The sequence below is a fragment of the Podarcis vaucheri genome, assembly GCF_965113315.1.
Source record: "Podarcis vaucheri genome assembly, chromosome: 3".
NCBI lineage: Eukaryota > Metazoa > Chordata > Lepidosauria > Squamata > Lacertidae > Podarcis > Podarcis vaucheri.
Genome location: NC_138761.1, coordinates 40,003,541 through 40,021,687, shown reverse-complemented (window position 1 = coordinate 40,021,687; position 18,147 = coordinate 40,003,541). Strand labels below are relative to the sequence as shown.

The 18,147-nt window shown below is 41.4% G+C and overlaps 1 protein-coding gene across 2 annotated transcripts; it reads left to right on the top strand.

Annotated features, from left to right (window-relative positions):
- Positions 1–609: 609 nt before the first annotated feature.
- On the top strand, positions 610–17,550 carry RNF8 (ring finger protein 8). Of its 2 annotated transcripts, none has more exons than XM_082214851.1 (8): positions 610–903; positions 4,280–4,408; positions 6,478–7,215; positions 12,043–12,105; positions 13,346–13,435; positions 13,744–13,851; positions 14,949–15,160; positions 17,204–17,385. In XM_082214851.1, exons 1-8 carry the CDS (start codon positions 781–783, stop codon positions 17,241–17,243), a joined length of 1,503 nt encoding a protein of 500 aa, XP_082070977.1. In that variant the 5' UTR covers positions 610–780; the 3' UTR covers positions 17,244–17,385. The 2 variants fall into 2 exon arrangements, with proteins under 2 accessions (XP_082070977.1, XP_082070976.1); XM_082214850.1 differs by having other exon boundaries at positions 611–903; positions 14,949–15,153; positions 17,204–17,550.
- The last annotated feature ends 597 nt before the right edge of the window (positions 17,551–18,147 follow it).

Genomic DNA, 18,147 nt, shown 5'->3' with positions numbered 1-18,147 from the left:
ACGGCAGGCGATATTCCATCCTGCAGCTGCCCTCACAGTGCAATTCTCTACGTGTCTACTCAGAAGCAAATCTTATTGGCTTCACTTCAGTGTGAAACTCGCCCCCTCCTTAAGTCCTTCTGTACTCGGCGTGGGAGACCTTTCGAGCCCTCCGGATGTTGCTGAACTACAACTCCCAGCACTCCAGGGCCACGGACCTGCTTGCTGGGAGTGATGGGAGCTCTAGTTCAGCAACACCTGGCAGGCCAAAGGTTCCCGAAATCTGTTTTGCTTGGATTGCAGCCCCTGAAATATTGCCTGTTTCTAAGTAACACCCTCCCCCCCCCCAACAACATTGCTAAACCTGAGAGCAGCAGCAGCGGAAGCTATCTCCTTAAAACCAAATAAACTCAGACGAGAAAGAAAGTAAATGAATACATAGCAAACGAATTATTATTTAAATAGGCCGGCAGTTGGCAAGACCTCCTTCAAACGCCGCCCCCCCACACTACATTTGCAGCCTGTTTGTGATACAGCTCGCGAAAAAGCTAACGTAATAACAGCGGTTGCAGCGGCTGTCTCTGGTATCGATTGATCTCGTCTGTTTACAGCAGTGGGCGGGGGATGTTTCCCGTTAAAGTGGCCATCTTTGTGAGGGGCAGATGAAGCCGCTCGTAGTTATTTATTTATTTTTTTAAAGGAAAGGGGGGGAAAAAGAAAAGAGCTAGGGCAGGCGGAGCCGATCTGTTCCTTCCGAACCGAGCGATTGCTTCTGCCTGCAGCTCGCGCGGGCCGCGGAAGATGGCGGAGTGCGTTGGCGGGGACAGCAGGGTTTCTCGCCCCTCAGGGGGGCCGGGTCAAACTTGGTGCCTCAAGCGAGTGGGGATGAGCGAAGAGTGGCTGCTGCTGGAGGACGGCAGCGAGGTGAGAGAGAGCGCGGCGAGAGCTGCCCTATTCCTCGAGCGCCGGGGCTTTGAGGGGCGGCGGCGAAGTGAGGGACCGTGTTGGGAAGGGAAAGGGAAAGAGAAAGGAAAGCTGCGCCTCCTGTTGCCCGCTTTTGGAACTGCGCCCTCCTTTGCCTCGGAGGGGAGCGCGCGAATTGCCCTCCTCAGCTGAGGGGTCCGGGTCGGGGCTGTGGGATCAATAAAGCAGCTGGGAGCCGGATATTAAGTTTCTCATTTGCCTCTTGTACCGTATCACTATCAGCCCACTAACTGAAGCTGCTTCTTGCTCTTTCCCCACCCCATGGTTCCCCATAGCCTCGGTCTGAGCAGAATTGTTGTTGTTGTTTAGTCGTGTCCGACTCTTCGTGACCCCATGGACCAGAGCAGCCAGGCACTTCTGTCTTCCACTGCCTCCCACAGTTTGGTCAATCTCATGCTGGTAGCTTTGAGAACACTGTCCAACCATCTCGTCCTCTGTCGTCCCCTTCTCCTTGTGCCCTCAATCTTTCCCAACATCAGGGTCTTTTCCAGGGAGTCTTCTCTTCTCATGAGGTGGCCAAAGTATTGGAGCCTCAGCTTCACGATCTGTCCTTCCAGTGAGCACTCAGGGCTGATTTCCTTCAGGATAGGTTTGATCTTCTTGCAGTCCATGGGACTCTCAAGAGTCTCCTCCAGCACCAATTCAAAAGCATCAATTCCTTGGCGATCAGCCTTCTTTATGGTCCAGAGCAGAATTAGGTCAGCCCTAAAGGGCCAAAATTCAGAGCTGGGGCTGAATGGGTCATCTTCTTCTGTTTTTAAAGCGCTTGTCCCACCTTTCAGTTTAAACGTTTAGGGTAACATTCAGTAAAAAAATAAAGCCAATAAATACAATAAAAAAGCAATGAACTGCAGAAATAAAACAGCAAAAAGCCCTCAACAGTCAGCATAGTGGGCCAAAACGTGGTTTGTTGCCCTATCCTGTAATTTCCACCCAGTATTGTTATTATTTATTAAATTTCTATACTGTCCTTCATCCAGGGTGGTTTACAAGATAAAAACACAAAAGTGCATAACATAGTAACAAACACATGCACACCCAGTTTAAAAGGCCATACAGTACATTGTTTAACTAGCCCAAAGGCTTGGGAGAAGAGGAGTGTTTTTGCCTGACACCTAAAAATATGCAATGAAGGTGTCAGGCGAGTCTTCTTAGCGGGCGTATTCCATAAACAGGGAGCCACCACAGAAAAGACCCATTCTTGTGTTACCACCCTCATATGATGATTGTGGGGTCTGGGTCAGTTCATATGTGTGCCCAAACATTGCTTCATTTCCTTCTAGAATCTAGATTAAACTGATGTAAGAATTTACAGGACCAACTGTAACAGGACCACCTTAAGCATCTTCACTCTGAGCTATATCTTAACTTAGTTAAATGGGACTTACTCTCCTGAATGTACTTAAGATTGTAGCCACATCTTCATCATTAAAGATTTGACCTTCAGTTTAAAAGAAACTTTCCCCTGCCTAACTTAAAACGTGCCCATATGTTGAAATCTAGTGAACAGCTTTGCTGGTTATGACAATGTATCTAGCATAATCTAAAGTTAGCCTGCAAGCTTTTGACACCAAGCGAAATGCAGTTCACTATTCATAAATGAACAGCAGCCTGCAACAGCAGCAAAATAAGCCTTCTGATTTTGTTATCAGTATGGAATTGCAAAAGCAAAGGTGTTCTCAAGCCCATGGATACATTTTGACTTTGAGTCTCAGGCTCCGTAGGTCTGATTAAAATGTTGACCATAATTCTGGGAACAAATGCTGTGGAAGGTTTCAAGCTTTTATTGAAATTTATATCCTCCTTAGTGGCTCACAGTGCATAAAAATAAGCAACAAGAACCAATACAAGGTACTATAATGAAAGATATGACAGATCTTCAAAGGATGGTTGTTCATGTGCAGTTATTTTGGTAGAAAAGTGTGATAACCTTACAAGTGACAGGATGGAGAAAATTTGTGATTTGTCAGCTGTGTCTGTTACTTGGAGGCTCTGTACTTATGAACATGATAATCTCTGAAGCCATATGGTGAGATTGAACTGTGACGAGCCAGAAGGCAGGACAAAGTCTCCAAGAATCCCTGCTCATATAGAAGCCGTACAGCTTGAAAATATATTGAGAAACCTTCCCTCTTTTTAAGTCCCTGGAGATGCTTTGAAAGCCCATGCATCAACTGCAGAGCTTTGGGGTGAAGGAGAAATGAAGCATTTAATGTCACCTGAAAGGGGCTTATCTACAATACTGTATATATTGACATCATAGTCCAGATTGTTAAGTATTACATTAATGTAATTTGAAGTTTGATCTTCATAGAAAAAAATGAATAAATGTCTAATTGCTTAATACAAGCCTAAAGCTGAATTAAATTGGATTTTGAAGAATTTATAATTGCAGTGGCATTCTCAGCTGTTATTGGCTGCTCAGACTTGTTTGTTAGGCTACTTTGGATTTGCCTGCTAGAGTAAATAGCTCTTTTTACAAATAAACAAATACTCATTTGTGGAGAGCTAATGAACAACAACAACAATAGTTCACAGGTTTTGAAAATTTGTTGACTGGGATAACATGTTTAAGTTTAATTAATTAAGAGGTTAATGTTGTAGAGTAAACTTACTTGCCAGGCTTAGCTAGCTTAGCTCTCACCTTAAGGGGAAGGCAATCAGGCCTATTGTTGTACCTCAGTCTACTAGAGAAGCTCAGTGTGTGAAGAGATTTTGAACTGCTTGCTGCAGCTCAGACAGCATGGCTTTTACAAGCCATGATTGTGTTACTATACCAATAATTTACGAATTTTCACCAAGTTTTACCACCTGTGCAACTTTTTCTGAATGCTGTATGGAAACGTACATGAATCTGAGCTTCGAAGAGTTTGTAAGTAAACTATTTTTAACTTCCCAAATGTGTGGTCATTTTCAATGTTAGAGGAAGAGGAGAACTTTGGGAAGAACTTAGAAGGGCATATTTTAAAGGTGTAACAGCATATATTTCCATGCTTTACTTTGCTGCATATTTTGTGATTTTAAATTTATGCTGGGGTTCTCTCACTAAGGAGTACTTGCCCCAAACTTGCATTTTGGCATCCAGGAAATCATCTTTTTATATGCCTGTATTTCATTGCAACCAACATTGACATATCAAGCAATCTTGGCACTGCAAGTAAAATAATGGAATACTTGTATGGTGGCTTAATGTATTCCCTTGAATTACTGTAAGAAACTAATGAAGTACCCATTTCACAGCATTGAAATCCAGAATAGATAAATTGGAGATATTGGTAAAGTAGATTATTAATTGTTTGTTTGTTTGTTTGTTTAGGTAAGTATAGGTCGAGGAACTGGTGCTACTTACCAACTGATGTCAAAATCCTGTCCTTTGATGATCTCCCGGAACCACTGTGTTTTCCAGCAAAATACTGATGGGCAGTGGACAGTGATTGATAACAAGGTACGGAAAGTTACTAAAAATGAATTGACTTGAAAGATGCTGAATGTGGAATCCAGTTTGAAATTGTGATCAGGAAAGCTGGAGTGCCAGGCGAACCACATGAAAAGCTAATTTTGTATGCAGTTTGTGGAACAGTTTATGGCTGTGATAATGTATACCTGATTCTGTAAACTTTCTTTGTGAGAATTACCTCAATAATATAGTGCACCCTCCGGATACGAATTTAATTTGTTCCGGGGGTCTGTGTGCACCCCGAAAAAAAGTAACTAGAGGTCCCACTTATGTGCATGCACACGCGCCAAACCTAGAAGTATACACTTCTGGGTTTGCTGCATTCGTAACCTGAAAGTTATGTAACCAGAGTGGTATATAACTGGAGGGTCCACTGTATAGGATTATTCTCTTTTATTTAGTATTTGGAATTTATCATCTAGACTAGAGAATTGATGAAGTAGCTATAATGAGTGGTATCCTAAGATTATGTGAGGGCAAGGTTTCTCTGTCCAATTTTGTGCAGTTTCTTCCTTCCACTGTCACCCCTTCCCACCAGTGAAACCAGCCACATTGTTGTTCAGGAAGGCCTACAGACTTATGGAAAGGTTTTTGGAGGGAGCTGCCATGGTAGCGGGGGCTGGTTGCCTGGGAAGCCTGTGGCACACAAAATAGTAATACTTGTAATAATAATAATAATAATAATAATAATAATAATAATAAAAAAAAATAATAAACAGCAATCCTACAGCAGCACACATAGGATTTTAAAACAATATATAAAATATACAGTATATACATGAGAAATATGTAGTACTTATAACCTTAACCAGTAAAACACGTAAAAAAATAAGCCACAAGCTCTGGCATTAATATTCTTCAAAAAACCTGAACAAACAGTCAAACTCCTAAAGTGAGATAGAAGTTCCAAATTCCGTAGCTGGGATGCCATCACCAATAAGGTCCTGCAGTTACTGTATAATGAATTTCAGATGATTGTGACACTTAATACTTAAAAGTACTACAGAAGTGTTAAAACATGAATTATCTACTTGTAATCCTTATAGCGGGTAAGCCAGTGTTCTCTTTTTTGCAGATGGGGGCAGGTGGTAATGCTGAGAGAGAGTTTGAAAACGTGGCTTGCATTAGCCCACTTATTGAGTTTATGGCAGCCTTTTCTTTCAAGGAGCATTTGAGAGATACCCCTTTTCATCCACATAGCAGCCCCGTGGACTTGGCTAGGGGCAGCTGTGAGTGGCCATGCATTTAAACCCAGTAATCCCTGGTTCCAAACCCAGCACTCTTGTCCATTTTACCACACTGTGTCTCACATTTTGCTTTGGATGCTATTTTGTCTTGTTGTATGTGCTGTCCTTATAAAGATAAAGCAAATATCCTTTCGATTATTCCCCCCCCACACTATTTTTTGGAAGAGTTTTGTGTAAAGCAGGGGTGGTGAACCTGTGGTCCTCCAGTTGTTGCTGGTCTGCACCTCTAATCATTCCTGACTATGGGCAGTGCTTGCTGGGGCTGATGAGAGTTGGAGTCAACATCTGGAGGGGCACAGGTTCGTGACCCCAGCTTAAAGTGTGGAGATCCCAAAGATTTGGGTTAGTTCAGCTGATGAAGGGAGACTTGTCGCACTTCCAACATATAAATCATGTCTTGAGTGCCATGTGTACCAGGGGCTGTTGTTTTTAAATCTTGATTTATCTTCTCAGGGAGTTGTAATAAATTTTTTGGGGCTACAGTCCCACTTTCCTGGGAGTAAGTCCAGGACTAACGTCTGATTAGATGTGCATAGGATTGCACTGCTAGTTTCTGGACAAATCACTTAATCAACATGGATACATAAAATACATAAAATACAAAATATGCACAGATGTTTCCTGTTGGAGTGGGAAATACTGCTTTTGTCTCATGCGGGATTGCTGTTTTTTGTTTGTTTGCAGTATTATTTGAGGAGTGCCAGGTTTTCTTTGCTGGCTTGCTTTTCTGGTTTGTTTGTTTTATTTTTTGATGTGCAGAAAAACAAGCACCTTTCCTAGCTCTCTCTTATTATTTTTTATCTTTCCCAGAGTCTAAACGGTGTCTGGCTGAATTGTGAACGCATTGATCCATCACGGCCCTATCTCTTACACGAAGGCGACTATATCCAATTAGGAGTTCCTTTTAAAAACAGAGAAACAGCTGAGTATGAATATACACTAATAAGGGAAGATTGGAAGAAAGTCAGTCCATTTCTGGCGCTGAAAAATGACCAGCTGACAGAGAAAACGAAAGACACGAGGGCTAAGCGTAAAATTAGCTTGGAGGAATCTGAGGCATCTGGAGCGGAAGGGCCTTCCAATTCCAGAACCAAAAGAGACAGGGTGTCTTCAGAAAATGACTCTTTGGGGAAATGTGAGGGAGGCAGGACAGAGCTGTCCAGACAAACAGCAGAAAACATGGAAACAGTGTTGGTTTCTCCAAGGCCCAGTAAAAAGGAGAAGAAGAAAAATCACTGTAGCACCATTCCGCCTGAGCATGGTTTAACTCTTCTTTCTAAGGACCATAAAGCCCCAAATTTGGCACAGTCTTGGAATGGTTTGGAACAAATAATGAAAACTCTAGCAGATATGACAAAGCTAAAAGCCAAGATGCAGGAGAAACAGACAGCTGTCCTGAATGTGAGGCAAATGAACAAGTGTGCTCCTGTAGAGATCCAGGTTTTGGAGCAGGAATTGCAGGAACTGAGGGAGCAGTTATGCACTGAGCAGGAGCAGCAACAGCAGCAAGTGGAGCAGTTGCAGAAGACCGTCTGTGAAGAATTGGAGGTAGGTGCAGCTGTGATACTTCACCCACCCACTCTCATGTACCATTTGAAAACTTGCAAGTGTTGAAGTTGTGCCTAAGCAAGAATTATTGGATGGGGGAAAGGTTAGCATTTTTAGCATTACCATAGTCTCCCAAACCACCACACCTTCATTTTCAGCACTGAGGTTTCTTAGTCCTCCATTTAGTGTGCCTAATGAGCTATTTTCAACAGTGTTGCCAACTTGTTTGAAACTATAGTTTAGCTGCTTAAAAATCCCAGCTGGTTTAGTTATTAGCACAGGGTAGATTAATTATGACATTTCTCCTACACTGAAATATCTGACGACAAGGAAAAAGCATGTGCAGCAACATGTACACAGTGTATTGCGGTAACTTATTTCAGGGCTCATACATTGATTAGGCTGCCCAGTCATGTACCATACCTTCTTTCATACAAAAATTATCACATGTATAAAAATACTATGCATGAAGGAGTCAACACTTGTTCCTGTTTCACCGTAGAGTTTGTATTTTTTAAAATAAGTGCAGCATTTTAAAATTCACTGTAGTTGTTTTATGATGAGATTGGCAAAGAGAGAATTGTTTGCTCCCTGTTCTAATTTCCTCGAATTTCTTGTGTTGCAAAAAGCCCATTGATTAGTGAGACACATGAGTTGCATTTCTGCAGATGGTTCATCTTTTGATGAGACTAGGCAAGATAGCAAGATCAGCAACAATGGACATGTTGCTCTCAGGATACTTGATGTGTTTTTAACATGGCTGCATCTACTGGCTTGTGAGCCACAGCTTACTGAGGTCCAGCACTGAGGGCCTTCTGGCGGTTCCCTCACTGCGAGAAGCCAAGTTACAGGGAACCAGGCAGAGGGCCTTCTCGGTAGTGGCGCCCGCCCTGTGGAACGCCCTCCCACCAGATGTCAAAGAGAACAACAACTACCAGACTTTTAGAAGACATCTGAAGGCAGCCCTGTTTAGGGAAGCTTTTAATGTTTGATGTATCAAAGTATTTTAATATTCTTTTGGAAGCCGCCCAGATGGGCGGGGTATAAATAATAAATTATTATTATTATTATTATTATTATTATTATTATTATTATTATTATTATTATTATTACTGTATTTGAATGATGGACACCAGAAGATCAGTACTGAAGTGCAAGGCCTCTCTCTCCTAGAGCTATGGGTTCAATAAAAAGATGTGAAGTGAATGGATTGTTGTTGTCTGATGGGCACAGTAGTTAGCAGAATATTGCTTCACTTCCTTACTAGTTGCTCAGTCACTTCAGTAGAGATTACAATACTGTTCTTTGCTTTGACCCTAAAATACCTCTAGTTCTTCCATCAGCAACTCTGCTTGAAATTCCTGCTGATGAAGTAGTAGCGCTAAGGAAAGTGTCTAGCAGTAAATGAACAATGGAAATACACTGTGTTTAATTATCTTTGTCTCTGTTTGATTCCTCATGGCCCCTGCTAGAGAAGGGATAAGAATAGGATGGGTGGCAAAACAGAACTTCCCCTTCTGTCTGTGAAAGAAAGCCAACGAGTTTTATCACAGCAGGGTATAACACGGCTTCATTTGGTACAGTGGTACCTCAGGTTACATACGCTTCAGGTTACAGACTCCGCTAACCCAGAAATAGTGCTTCAGGTTAAGAACTTTGCTTCAGGATGAGAACAGAAATCATGCTCCGGCGGCACGGCAGCAGCAGGAGGTTCCATTAGCTAAAGTGGTGCTTCAGGTTAAGAACGGACCTCTGGAACGAATTAAGTACTTAACCCGAGGTACCACTGTAGTTTGTAACCACAGCGTAGGCTGTGCACACATTACCCCTTCTCTGGCTCCAGTGCGCTCCCACTGCTGGTCTTTGAACCTGAGCAGACATCAAGTTAGCCACAATCCATAGGTATCCTGGAGTCTTGTTTGCTGTTCTTCTGAACAGCCTCCGTTGATTAAAAAATGAAAACCATGGTGAAGCTGAGGTCTGTAACTCTTAGGCAGCTCTCAGCGACAGCTTCAGTGAATTGGAGTTCAGTGTGGGTAAGCAAATTAGGTAATGGGCATCAGATGACGACATCCCCACTCCTTCTCTGGCATGAACAACAACCTAAAAAAGCAACCTGAAACACTGCCGGAAAACCCCCCTCAATGTATTTCAAGGCACCAATGTGCATATAGCCTGAGTGTGCAATTAAATTGCTAGATCATGGTTAAGGCCCTAGCTATTATAACCATGGTGTTATCCCAGCTCTTTATTTCATAGTTCAATAAACACATTCTCCATATCTGTAATACTTAATTTCCTCTTAATATATTGTAATTCTAACTCACTATGATCATATTAGAATTTTGTGATTTTTGAAAAATAAAGCAGTAAGCTTCACGAATACCAGTTGTTCACTAATTTGTCTTTAAAAATCTGTTTTACTTTGATTACCTTTTTTCATGTTTTTACACATATTCCAGCTCTTTATAGGTTTATAGTTCTATATGAACATATAACAAATTGTTTAGTTATCAAAGGAAGCTGTCTTTTAAATAATTTAATAAACATATGATGGGATCTCTAAGCGTGCTAAATTGCAAAAATATTTTTAATTACCTCCAGGACCATTCTCTAGCATTTTACTCACCTCTGCACATTCCCACTAAGTGTGAAAGAAATCTCTTTTCTGTTTTTGACAAAGCCAACTATTCCTTAGATTTGTGAGCTAAGAGAAACCTACAACTAATAAGGGTTGTCTGCTAAAACACAGTGATTCATGGCTGCTTCACACGTTACTTCAGTGAACGAGCATGTTATTACTTGTGGCAGATGCTCACAAATGATTATGAATGGATAAGAAATGTGGCTTGCAATCTATTGTTTTTATTTACATCAAAATGTTTAATAGCTTTGTTCTATCACATTGTATCATCTGTATTGTATTGCGCTTGTGATGGTAAAACATCACCATTGATAGTGTATGCATGATGGTAGCTTAGGGGCAGTAGGTTTGCTGTGTGTCCTGTCTGTTCCTCTTAGCACCATTGGTGGGACAATCAAGGGGAGAACCATTACATTGACTTCCTGCCACACCCCCAGAACTTTGTCAGAGGTGCAGGAACAAGCTTGTTCTTGAAGAGGTAGAATTGAACTGGGCAGCTTCTTGGGTTGTGACTGTCACATACATTCTGCCATGCTGCCTCAGTCCTTACGGCAATCCTTTCAGGTATGGGGACTGCATTCATTCATTCGTTTGTTCTTTCATTCCCCACCTTTTTGCCTGACAGGGACTCAAGGCGGCTTACAGATAAAGTAAGAATAGCAAAAACAGGGAGTTCCAGAGTCTGGGAGCAGCCACTGAGAAGACCTCTCTGTGTCCCCAAGTCTGCCTATGAGGGTGGCAGGTTTGAGAGAAGTTTCTGCAGCTATTAAGGGCAGTGAAGACAGCTAAGCACACAGTACTAGTTGTGTGAGTGTGTGTTAGCAGCACACACCCCTAACTGTGGCCTAATGTTACACAATTTTTGCTAATTGGAAAGCTCCAATGAGTTTAGTAGAGCTCACCTTTATCATAGTCACCTGCACTTTAAATATTCAGAAACACTTTCTAAAAATGTTTAAACTCACCTTGTTAATGTCCATAAAGACTACACGTTACAGCCAGCAAGCAGGACTTTTAAAACTGCTCTTCCAACAATGTAGAGCAGCTATAACATCCACTGCCTGCAACAGTTATTGTAGGTGACTGCTTCTTCCACCAAGGAGAAAGCCATCAATGATTCAAATTCTTATGATAGCACATATTCTAGCAAGGAGGGAGCAAAGAAGACACTGCTCCGGCTATTTTCCTTCCCTGTTAGAAACATTGGGAGCTACTTTATGCTGATTTAGAACAATGGTCTATCTGTCTCAGTTTTGTCTACACTGGCTGGCAGAGGCTCACTAGGATTTCATATTAGGTTCTCTCCAAGCCCTACCTGGAGATGCCAAGGATTGAACCTAGGGTCTTCTGCACTTAAAGTAGATGCTTTACCACTGAGCTAGGGCCCTTCTCCCTTGCCTACACAACCACAGCAGAGAGAACAAACAAGTGAAGATACTCTAGGCATTACATGATTAGATAGTGCAGGGGTCTGCAACCCGCGGCTCCGGAGCCGCATGTGGCTCTTTTACACCTTTGCCGCAGCTCCGGGGCGGATACTAGCGAGGGGAGGAGGCGCATTGTGCGCCCCGACACTCCCCACTGTGATGGGCGCTGTACTGGCTGTGACGTCGCATGGGGGCGGTGCGTGCGTTAGTCACGTACCGTCCCAACGTCACCTTCCCGCCCGCCCGCTATATTGTAAGGGGCATGTACGCTGGTCACTGTTTTGAAGGGGAGTGAAGAACACACACACACACAAAAAGGTAACTTGTTAATTTAACGTTTATTTATATGAGGAGGAGTAATTCTGAGGGGTCAAACAAAGAAATAATAAAAAAGTGACAAAAAAGTTATTTTTATAATGACGAGTTTTGCGGCTCCTAGTTTTTTTTTCCTTCGGAAACGGGTCCAAGTGGCTCTTTTTGTCTTAAAGGTTGCAGACCCCTGAGATAGTGTATTGTATAGGGGTATGTGTCTCTGATTAGGAATACTGTAAAAATAAAAATAATTGAAGATTTCCTTTTCAGGTTTCAGTTTTGTGTAGGCAGCAGCCATTTTATTGTTATTTTGTAACTGCATGGAAGAAAACTTGTTTGACTCCTTTTAGCATATTTTTCCACTAGCTCTGTTATCCTTCATGTTGTTCTTAGTTCTATATGTCTTTCCTTTACTTGACTGACAGGCTCTTATTTATTGTTTAGGGAGCAAAAGAGGAAGAAGGAGAAGGGAGACTGAAGGAACAACTGACCCAGGTTCTAGTGCAGGTAACGTAGCACAGTGTTAGGTTATTTCCAATGTTTGTATCGCTTGAGGATGTTCAAATGTTACCCCCACTGGCGAATTGCCAGGATGCTTAGTTCTGCCTCTTGCAGCGAGACATGCTTGATTGGCTGCAAGTAGCAAAAATAGTGAATGATTAGGAAGAACAGAAAAGACAGTATCAAAACCACAAGCAATCTGTAATGATGGCTTGTTGAATTTGATTTTTTCTTGGCTTGGTCCCATCATTTTGTAAGTTATTACTGTTCATCCCACTGCTGCAGCACATTCTCTTCCCTCTTGGCACACCTTCACAAAATGTTACCTGGGCCAGAGGGTCTTTTTCTATCATGAGGATCATTTAGGAAATGTGTGGTAAGCTCTTTGCTAGGAGTAGAAACCTGTTGCTATCCAGATGTTGTTAGACTCCTCCACCAATCCCAACCAGCATGGTCAGTGGTCAAGGATTGGAGTTGTAATTCAGCAACATGTGGAGGCCCACAGGTTCCCAAACTGGATGGTCGCTACTTTTGTGACCAAAGGCAGACTTATTTCCAGGTGCTACAATCATGGGAATTACCGCTGGCCTATAAATGTTCATTCAGCTCCTGATGTTATAGTTATATGTATGAGTACCTTCTTAGGGCCAATTCAAGGTGTTGGTATCAGTGAACAAAACGTTGAAGAGCTTAGGACCCAATTCTTGAAGGCACACCTGCCCCAGAACCATCCAACCTGAGTTGTAAGGTTTGTGCACAAGACTCTGCTTGTGGTGTCCTCACTAAGAATAGGCTAGGGAGCCACTCCGTATAGAAGGGCCTCTCAGATGTGGCACCTGTCTATGAAACCTGTAGTAGAAAGCCGGTTGTCTCCCATTTTATGGTCATTCAGGTGACAGCTTCCTATTTTTGCAAGTATTCAAAGCAGTGTCGGCGTGGCCTTATCTGGTTAACTGGGTGTGATACACTGCTGTTAATTGTATTTTATGATTAATTTTAACTTTGTTTTGTATAGTTCATCTGGTTACCTTTGTACAGTTAGCAGCATCCTTACATACCTTTTGCCTATTCATTTTTCTAATCTAAATAAGTTTTAAGTATGTGTATGTTTTACGGATTATGTTTATTTAGAGGAAATGAGTTGTATTCATGCAGTGGGTTGACATATTTTCAGGATGCGAAGTAGAATCTGGCATGCCTAATTGGTATGTTAATGAGAATTTCTGTTTGGTATCTTATTTCTCAGCATCGTGCTTTGATGGAAGAACTGAGCCGTAGCAAGAAGGATTTTGAAGAGATCATTAAAGCCAAGGACAGGGAACTGAAAGAGACTAAGGTATGAACAGAAGAAAAATACACAACAGTCGAAGTTTAGACCTTGCTCCAAAGCCTCACACTTTGCAGCTTAAGGAAGTTGCTCTCTGCTTTTCCATAGGTTCCCACCACCTTGCTTTTATTTCTACACTGTGGTGAAGTGGAGGGTTTTAGCTGTATATAACTTCAGGGGCATTTTGTTTTGTGCAGATTTTTAAGTTTAATAAAGTTTTCACCTTTCGGAAAGTATGTCTCACGTGCCCAATACATTCTCATTCTTCTACCATTGTTTACCTGATGTTTTTGGGTTCGTTTTCTTCTGGGCTACAGGAAGAGAAGGAGAAGGCACGAGCACAAAAGGAAGAGGCCTTGAGCCACATGAATGATGTACTGGAGAATGAGCTGCAGTGTACTATTTGCTCTGAACACTTCATTGAGGTAAGATTTGAAAGATAAAAACTTTAAGAAGCAGTAGTAAGTATACATATATTTTAATCCCCTTTTATTGACACCAAATCAGTTTGAAAGTTGCTGAACCCAGTTTTTATTCCTGGGATTTCTGTGGGTTGGATCCAATGATTCTGTGAGCAGAAGCCTGCTCATGAAACTTCCTGCTCATGGAAGGGATATGTGTGTGATATACACAATTTCCTTTAAAAGAATTAAATAAACATTTGATTTAATGAATAAACATTATACATGCTATACAAACTCCAAAAGATAATACAGATATTAGAATATCATTTAATGCAACACATTCTATTATATAAATACATCCTATGCCCTTTTAAAATGTGTTCTTTTGTGGGAGGCTATTGGGTTGTTGTTTTTATTAGGTATTTTGTGGTTTTATATCTTGATTTTATTCTGTAAACCACCCTGAGACCCCTGGGTATAGGGCAGTATATCTATTCAATAATAATACAGTAATAATAATAGTAATAAAAAATAATAATAATAAACCTTTTCAATAATCCTACAATATCTTACTAAAAGACCATTGGCATCAAAATTATTACTTTTGTATCAAACCTTTAAAATATGTTAAATATCAATCTACTTTTTAAAAATAAGTATACAGATTATTTCCCAAAATCTCAATTTCGAATAATTGCTTCCAAAAATGTACATGTCTAAGTTCATTTCCTTTATAGCGACAAATAAATAATACGTTATTCCTAGTTTTTATACACACACACAATATTACTGGTTTCCATTTATTCATTTCCTCTTTTATCCTTTTATGTGGATGTTTAATAGAATCATAGTTGGAAGGGACCCTGCGAATCATCTAGACCAACCCCCTGCGATGCAGGAATATGCGGCTGTCCCATACAGGGATTGAACCTGCAACCTTGGTGTTATCAGCATCATGTTCTAACCAACCAAGCTATCCAGTTCTGACAGTTCATTTTCTTACATTGTTTTTAGTATTTTCAATTTTATTTTCCATTCTGAGCTGCCTTGAAGCTTCTGTAAATAAAGCGGGATAGAAATCCTAATCTAATGTATTATATATAATATGAACTTTTCAGGCTGTCACTCTCAACTGTGCACACAGCTTCTGCTCCTATTGCATCAATGAATGGATGAAGCGTAAGCTGGAGTGTCCAATATGCAGGGGGACGATATTATCCAAGACACGATCGCTAGTTCTGGACAATTGTATTGATAGGATGGTGGAGAACCTGGATGATGAGACGAAGCATCACCACCTTTCCCTCATCCAAGAGCGAAAAGGTGAGAGGTGGGTCCTCCATTCCTAAGGCATTTGAACATTCCTTGGCACCTGCGTAGCGTAGTGTTTAATTGGAAATATATTGATAGCAAACTACAGTTAGGTTTCTGTGCCTTGCTTTATTTCTGTTCATGAATAAAGCTTTTTCAGTTTCAGATGCTGTTTTGGAGACAGATTTCAAAGCTAACAGCAAGGTTGTTGTACACACACACACAAACACCTTAAGATACAAAAACTTAGAAAAATTTAGATAAAGCAATGTGGGTTAATCTTCTAATTCGGCCACCTTCTTCATTTCATGCTAGCATTACTTACATTATTTATTATATTGACATTCGATTTTCCGTCATGCAGCTGCTGAGAAGACACTGACTAGAATCTAGCTTTGCTCCTTTAAATTCCTGGGAGTTCACCTTAGTGAAGAGCTCACTTGGAAAAACAATATAACTCAGGTGGTTAGGAAGGCCCAACAGAGTCTTCATTCCTCAGGGTCTTGCGAAAGAACAATGTTAAACAATAATTTATGACCTCCTTCTACCGGTCCACAATAGAAAGTGTCCTCTCATATTGTATCACAGTGTGGTACATTGGCTTGACAGCCACAGACAGAAAGTCTTTACAGAGGGTGGTGAACACAGTGCATGATATCATGGGCTGTCCCCCGAGGCAGCTAGATGACATCGCAAGGGATTGTTGCCTTAGGAGAGTGAGAAAAATTCTCAGGGACGATTCACATCCCAGCCAGCACCTCTTTAATCTTCTACCCTCGGGCAGCAGATATAGAGGTCTAATCAGTCGTACCAACAGGCTAACAAACAGTTTCTATCCGTGGGCTGTTAGGCTGCTGAATGGAAAATAATATAGTGCAGCAGACTTTTGGGGTTGGTGTGTTGTGCGACAAGCACACAGAGTGCAATGGGATTGAGTGTTTGTGTTGGGGGGAGGGAGGCTCGGTTAATTTCATTGTACACAGGTTGTACATTGACAATACAGGTATTATTATTATTATACAACTTCAGACTATGCTCTAGGACAGGGGATCCCAAATGGGGTCCGTGGACTACCTGGAAGCTTCATTCAGGTGGTCTGCAGTGGGTCTGTGGATTTGTGGTTGAAGATGGGAGAGAGTACATCTGTTATATGAAATATTCGTATTGATTTTTAATTGTATTTTTATTGCTCCTTTTGTTTATTATCTTGCATTGGGTTGTATTACAATTTGACTTCTATGGAATTCAAATTGTAATACAATTAAATAAAATGCAATATGTAAGAAATAAAAGAAGCAATAAAAACCCAATTAATATCATGTAGCCTCTAGCACAGCACATTATAATTGCAATAACTGGCAGAAAAGACCATTTCAGGTGGTTTGGGGGTGGGAATTTGGGGGCCACCTCCCTAGGAACAACTGATTAACTGTTATGGTCCAAGTGAGGATGGCATGTCTGCTACAAGCAGTCAAGCAGTCTAGAGATCAGCTTAGAGTCCCAGTGATGGCCAAACTTTGCCCTTCAGCTGTTTTGGGACTACAGTTCCCATCATCCCTGACCACTGGTCCTGTTAGCTAGGGATGATGAGAGTTGTAGTCCCAAAACAGCTGGAGGGCCAAGTTTGGCCATCAGTGGCTTAGACAGAGACGCCTTGCATTGCTCCACCTCTGTATTGATTTTATGTTGAGACATTGTGTCTCCTTTGTTTCTCTTTCTTCCTCTTCTCTAACCCTCTCTGTGCTCTTAAGCATGGTCCTTGAGACAGTTGTGTACTTCCTTGAGAGAAGAGTGGGCACTGGTCCAAGGGAAGGGACAGTATTCAGTATGAAAGACCAGAGCTGTGCAGAATATAAAAGTTTTACCCCTGAGTACTGAAAGCAAAGCCCGCTCCCCCTTAGTCCTCATTACCCTTTGCCTTTACTGTACTTTTAAATGTATTTTTCCTGCACCATTGAAAAACAAATATACTCCCAAACTTAAATCCTTTGGTTGGGTATTCCTGCACTTGCCTCAAATCACTTTTGCTTTTATTTTTTTTATCTGTGTATTTTAATTGCAGGGAAGCAGGTTGTTGCGGAGAACCCAGCGTCAGAAAGTGAGAGCAGTACTCTCAGCACGTCCTCAGACAGCGAGAGCAGTAGCATTACCTCAACATTAGACAGCGAGAGCAGTAGCCTTACATCTGTGCAGTCCATCATGTCATTAAGCAGCTTTGAAAGTGATGACTATGAGGGAGACTCTGACAGCCACCATGTTCTCTGAAATGCCTGCACCGTACCCTTGCAGTTGTTTGGAGCCTGCTCTGGATGCTTTCTGGGAGAACGGATTGGACACTTGGAACAATGAAGAGACTGGAATTTGAACTGTGGATTAAAAGGGCTTGGCAGGGTCCTGTTCTTTTCTTAAGTGAATGTGTGATGTCCTCATCTCTGAAGAGTACGATCGAAAACTGTTAGGCTCACACCCATTTTTCATACTAGGTGACTAAACCCGTGTTTCTGTTCTTGCTATGAAATTCTTGGAGTTGACAATGTACCACCAAACTTAAATTTAACTGCTTCCCTCCTAATAGGTTGGAGAGTGCCAGCTCATCAGCTAAATAACTGCTTAAGTGTAACCTGATGTAGTACATATTTGCTTTTTGTGTCAGAAAGCTGTTTACACATGACTCATGGGTTCATAAAGAGAATAAGAATATTTACAGCTGCATAAGTCTGGAGAAATTGTCAAGGTTAAATTTACCCTGCCGTAAGCCCCAAAGAGTTTGATACCAACTTCCCAGAAAAGCATCTTAATCACTTTCTCTCAAGCTCTGTTGCCAAAATTGAGCAGACATAGTCAAAACTGTAGCAGCGCTTTTGCATTTCTCGCTGTGTATGTGTGTGTGTAGAGTGTGGTAGGAGGGCTTTGAGTGAAGAAGTTGCATTTCTGAATGAGCAGAAGGTGGCACTACATATTTATCAGTATTCACAGTATGTTGCTGGTATAGCACTATAAGTTTGC